Source organism: Solanum tuberosum, unplaced genomic scaffold (genome assembly GCF_000226075.1).
Source record: "Solanum tuberosum cultivar DM 1-3 516 R44 unplaced genomic scaffold, SolTub_3.0 scf00411, whole genome shotgun sequence".
NCBI lineage: Eukaryota > Viridiplantae > Streptophyta > Magnoliopsida > Solanales > Solanaceae > Solanum > Solanum tuberosum.
In genome coordinates, this window is record NW_006239344.1 from 488,858 (window position 1) to 495,375 (window position 6,518).

General features: G+C 32.1%; 1 protein-coding gene across 1 annotated transcript in view; it reads right to left on the reverse strand.

Moving 5' to 3' along the window:
- The window catches only part of LOC102581706 (mucin-5B-like), a 19,889-nt gene extending 13,840 nt beyond the window's left edge, over window positions 1-6,049 (reverse strand). The window contains 4 exon segments of the mRNA XM_015303251.1: window positions 602-713; window positions 958-1,159; window positions 2,107-2,283; window positions 5,961-6,049. Of these exon segments, the coding sequence (XP_015158737.1) occupies window positions 602-713; window positions 958-1,075 (230 nt within the window). The 5' untranslated portion in view covers window positions 1,076-1,159; window positions 2,107-2,283; window positions 5,961-6,049.
- Window positions 6,050-6,518: the final 469 nt, after the last annotated feature.

A 6,518-nucleotide genomic window follows, 5' to 3' on the forward strand; every position in this document is an offset into this window, starting at 1 on the left:
TCTAAATGTTTAATTAGTTAGTATATAAATCCTATATTACAAAATCTTATCATGCTTGTTTGTGTCCTGTAGCTTTCAAATTCTGTTTTCTGTCACTGGGATGCCCAAAAGTCTGCTTATCTCAGTAAACTTGTGTAGGTAAGATAATTCAAGCAAACTTGTGCATCAATATTTGAGTTGATTTCCCAGGTCACTCAACTAATAGTTATTATTCCCACCTTCTTGTGTAAAAGCACAGAGAAAAATGACATTGCCAAAAAATTAACAAGGTAAATTTTCCATTTATTATCAAAACAAACATCCCCTTTGAAGCCGCGTCCATGTAAAATAAACCCTGGACTCCCCTTCCACCCAAGTGGTGTATTCTCTCCTTATGGAGTCTAAGAAAAGAGATATATCCTTAAGCAAGACGGAAGATCAATGTCCTTAAGAATTCTAAAAAGATCAATACTCACTTTCTTGTTAGAAGAAAATTGGAATAAAGAAGAAATGGTTACCATCTGAGAAATCAACTCATCAATACTTCCCTAAGCAGCTAAAAGAAACAATTAAACAACTCAGAGAATCACATACTTGGAAAGGAGAAGAAGAAACAAATTACCAGTCGTAATCCGTTTTATCATTGTCAGCATTAAGGAACTCATCAGTACGAGTCCTCCGCATGGGTGCAGCTAATGCAATATCAAATACAGGTGAACTACCACTTTTTGATCTTGCAATAAGATATAATTGAAAAAAAAAATACATATATAAACTTTAGGTTATGAAGCAGAAATCACAAATTCCTCACTAGTTGGACACATTTATATGATGTCCATAAAGACTCAAAATATTTTTGGAACTTGAAGTTGAAATGCACGTTCAAAAAACCAACTTCAACTTGCAATTTATTCTTTATGCTGTCGATATGGACAAAGAAAGGTCAATAAATGGAAGGAAAACAAAAAAAAAACTTACCAAGGGGATCAAATTCGTTGGATTTTTGAAGAAATCGATTATTATTTCTGTCATTTTCCCTTCTTCGCATTTCTAGAAACAATGATAGTTCCTCATCTGAACTCCTAATACTCCCCATTAGAGGCTGTCTCTGCCTCTGCCCCGGGCCCAATAAGATGTTACTCCCTTTGTTTCATTTTTTATGATCAACTCTTTTAAACACCTTAAAACAAGAAGAAAAGAATTCTTAAAGAAATCTATATATATAAATAAATTGGTATTAAGATTATATGTGAGTATATGGATATTTTAGCATAATAATGAAAGTTATCAAGTTTTTGAAACTTTTAAAATGATAACATATAAAATTGAGAATATGTATGTCCTAAAAGTTTAATTAATTAAAAGAAAAAATAAAATAATAAAGTAAGAAAGGTTTTCATATAAATAGACTAACGAGACAAGATGGTAAAATAGATTATGACATAGTTAACAAAAACATACATTGGGTGATTATTCTATCAAAGTTCATTAATTATCTTAGTACTATTTTTTTGACACGACTTGAACGTGCTTTGTGAAAGGTGACTCTTATTTAAAGATAGTGTAACTTGAGACTAATCAATTTTCTCTACATAAAAGTGAATCATTGTAATTTGAAATTGATATTCATGTCTAATACAAAAGTTTTTTACTTTAAACAGTTGGTCAGTTTTGATAACATTCAAAAATATAAAAGGCTTCATCGAAAGTACTTAGCATAAACACATAATTACAAAAACAATAATATCATCAAACAAAAATAAATGTAATTTTCAAAAGTGAAATTTGATGAGGGATATAGATAGAGTGTACACATATCAATATCATATCCGTATTTCTTAAAGATAAAGAAATTATTTCCAATAAACACCAAACTATAATAAAGCATATTCCAACAAATAGGAAAAAGAAAATTTGGGTAAATGAGAATTGTAGCAACAACAAGATAAATGAGAACACATGATTAAGAATTAAAATCAATCTAGTAGTCTTGAGCATGATAGATTATTTATAAGTGCTTAATAAAGGTGAATAAATACAAAGACAGAAATAAAAAACCTATCATTAACTACTTTATTTATGAATTTCATACTAATAGAAATATCTAAGATAGAACTTGGAACTTACTATCCTCTTGCCTAGCAGACAAAGATTTACTTCCGTGGAAAGGCTGATTTATGCGGATCGACATGAGAGTCCAACTACATTGCCATAATCCATGTTGTATATTTGAAAGAGGTTGACCTCCTTACTTATTTCATGTTATACTCCTCTTCCCGCCAAACCCCTTTTCTCCTCAGTACACTAAGACAAAATGTAGGACTGGTGTCAATAATTCATCACGGTCCGCATGTAACAAATGATACAATGATAATTACGCAATATAATAACAACAAAATAAAGCATAGAACACATATTTTTAGCACAAAAGTAGACAAAGATAGCTTTAAAAATATTTTGGCCTCGCAAATAAAAGACGCTCGTAAAAAAATGAAAATGAAGGATAAAATTGGGTGTCAACAATTATTTTTTTATTGGGATAAAACTTCACATATTTTTGCCTGAATTGTTGTTTTATGAAAGCCAAATATAAAGTAATTTTGGTATGACTTACTAAGGTCAACTATAACACTTAACAAATTTGAATTAAATTTGAGTCATTAAATTTCATTGCTTTGACTGAGCTATGCTAAAGCAAATGTAAATATATGTAAAAGCTAATATCTTATCATGCACATGGTGTACAAAAAGGTTGAAATCAAAGAGAACTTAAAATATCAAATTTTGATCGTCGAGGTATGATGAATATATGGACTGTAAATGCGACACGCGGACAGTCTGCATGTCCAATAATATGAGGTTTAGAAGGTTATAGATTTTGAAGTGGAACTAAAGAATTTTAATAAATTTTTGAGGCATTTTAGGAAGAAATTAAAAATATATTGTTATCAAATTTTAATTTAAATCGAATGTTGTTTAACAAAAGTGATATTATAATAAAACTCTCATATTTAGGCTTGTTACTCGTAAGACTTCAACATGGGACGACAGACAATCTTAAACACCCAGTGTGTTACATCCTTTCCCTTGGGATCATTCATCCTCGAAATATGACAACACATTAATCATCTACTTTCTCAAACAAAGGTCTTGGGCATTCAAACTCACATAATTCTACCTTTTTAGAAGGTCTAATCAATTATTTAAAGACTATTTTATTAAATCGGAGGTTTGCATGATCATATCAATCTCATTCATAAAGCTTCAACCATATTAACTTCTCTTGAATGGTTCATATGCTTAAAAAATCATTCTAATGGGATTTCTAGGTTCCTCAATTCATAATTAAGGCTAGGTTTATAATTCTATACTAGTAGACAGTTTAACGGACTAAAATTGAAAATTATTCATAATTAACCTGTCCCACATATTGTGCCATTAAAATAATAATTCTAGGTTTCAATGTGTAAAATCCTATGAAGAGCATATCTTTCAATTCAGGGAGGACATCGAAGTATGGAAGGAAAAAATGAATGAACAAAAAACACTTACCTCAAGAGAGAAAATCACCAAGTCTTAGAAAAATCTCCTCTAGGATTCTCTGGTAAAACATTTTACGTTATGACTAAGTCTTAATGAAAACTAACTTAAAAACACGAGTTACTGTTTCCCGACCTTCACTATAGCGAAACTTTGCTACCTTCTCTATGTAGCATTCCCTCGTTATAGCAATCTCGCTATTTAAAGAAAGTGTTCACTATAGTGAAGCACTAGTTGAATTTCACACTCGATTTTCCATTTCAGATTTCTACCAACTCTTAACCCACTGAGATCTACACAAGGGTACTATCGCCCTAAACAATCATAACGATGGAACAAGTCGTTACATATTTGCTGAATAATCTTAATTGTAGTCAAATAGTTGTTATCTACTGAAACTTTGTTGAGGGGGAGTTTTCTGTATTGAGGATAATGAGTATGTTGTTTTATGCAAGTTGTCATATTTTGTCAATACAACAATAAAGTCATGAGTGTCGGACAAAATGTTAGCTAGTTTTGGACATCATTCTGTTTTCATTATTTTCATTTGGACAAAACTTCATACTTTTATCTGAATTGTGATCTTACGAAAGGCAAACATCAATTGGTATGGCTTACCAAGGTTAACTGTAACACTTCAAAAATTTGGATTAAATTTGAGTCATTAAATTTCATTGCTTTGACTCGAGCTATGTTAAAGCAAATGCGAATATGTAAAAGTTAATTTCTTATCGTGTACAAAAAGTGCAAAAAGGTTGAAATTTTTTTAAAAAAAATATCAAATTTAGATCGTTGAGGTATGACATATATACAGACTGTACATGTGAAACGGGAACGGTCTACATGTCCAATCATATATGAGGTTTAGAAGTTAGAAATTTTCAAATGGAACTAAAGAATTTTCATAAATTTTTAGGCATTTTAGGAAGAAATTAAACATATATTGCTATCAAAATTTCAATCTAAATCAGCTATTGAACAAAAGTGGTGTTATAATAAAACTCTCATATTTAGACTCATTACTCGTAAGTTTTCAACATGAGACGACAGACAATAATAAAACTCTCATATTTCGACTCATTACGCGTAAGTTCTCAACATGAGACGATGGACAATCTTAAACATCCGGGATTTACATCCTTTCCCCCTTAGGAACATTCATTCTCGAAATATGACTACACATTAATCATCTTCTTTCTAAAACGAAGGCCTTGAGTTTTCAAACTTACATAATTTTACCTTTTTAGAAGGTTTAATCAATTATTTAAAGATGATTTTATCAAATAGGAAGTATGCATGATCATAACGAAGTTGTGAAGTTTCGCTATAGAGAAGGTCGGAAAACAGTAACTCACGGTTTTATGTTAGTTTTTGTCCGTACTTAGTCATAATGTAAAATATTTGACCAGAGAACCCCAGAGGAGATTTTTCCAAGACTTGGGGGGAAGTTAATGAGGTTGAAATAGTGATCTACTATTACAAAGAAAGTGTCCGCTATAGTGAAACACTAGCAGATTTTCATACTCGATTTTCCATTTCCAGATTTCTACTGACTCTTGACCCACAAAGATCTACACAAGGGTACTATTGCCCTAAACAACTATAATGACGGAATAGGTCATTACACATCTGCTGAATAATCTTAGTTGTAGCCAAATAGTTGTTATCTACTGGAACTTTGTTCGAGGGAGAGTTTTCCTTGTCATATTTTTGTTGATAAAACAACAAAGCCATGATTGTCAGACAAAAATGTTAGCTAGTTTTGGACATCATTCTGTTTACATTTGGACAAAACTTCACACCATACCAGACCAGTTTTACTGTTATGAACTCTACCAAGTTTTGATGTGATGATGGGGGTAAGGTGCTAATTTTTTAAGCTTTTGTTGTTGCCAGAACTATGTAGTATGGTTCGGCAACTGCCTTGATCGAAATATTGGGGCTTTACGGAGAATTTCTTATTTTCTGAACAGGTAGACCTAAAAGGTCTATGAGAGTCATTCAGGGAGGATATGGGATGGTTATGAAAAGGGCAAAGTAGACGGCAAATCAATTTATAGTCTTGGTTTTATTTAAAAAATTCATGTCCAGACTACTTGCTTGACTAATACCTACATAACTAATACCCGCATAAGTAATACATGCATAACTAAACCCTACATAAGTAATACTTGCATAACTAATACCCACATAACTCTATCCAACTACCAAACAACTATGGAAAGATCGAAGCAATGATAGCAGAGTGGTTGCTACTAGTAATGTCTTGTCATTGCAAACAAATACAGGAAGATGGTCATGTTAGTTTGCAACAACACACGGCTGCTTCCATATTATCATACACAATAAAGGACAAGCTTAAAGAAGTTGTAGTAGCTTAAGCTATTCAAGAATCCAATGGTCCATAAAGAACTAATGGGGTGGTGGGTTAAAGAATGTACATTTTGGGATAGAATTTTTGTTCTGGATGATGATCAAACATCATCAGCATCACTTCCTGCAACATGAGTATCATGACTAGCCCAGTAATGGCTTCCATCAGGGCCACAAATCTTAAACCTGTTGAGTATAAAAGAAAGTACCTCAGTGAGGACTTATGATATGTTCCTAACTCAATTCTAAAGAAAACTGAAGTAATCAACTGACCGCTCAAGCACTGATTTTCCTTCTTTGTACTTTTGGCTCTTCTCATGGGCGGTCTCCTGAAAAGAATTGTTATATTAGGAACAAATAAAACTTCTAGCTACTGCCAAATGACAATGTCTAGCATTTTATCACTCCATACTCACATATTTCCATCCAACAATTGACCCACAACAGACGCAGACAATGTCTGCCACAGTGTGCATACCAGTCATCATCACTCTATCTTCTATCTCGCCAGAAGTGACATTCACCCTGTCAAAAGAATAAAAAAGGAGTATAGAATATACAGAACTACAAAGTGCATTATCATTTTGTATGTTTCTTCTAAATGATAAAATGAAATGAAGAGATTT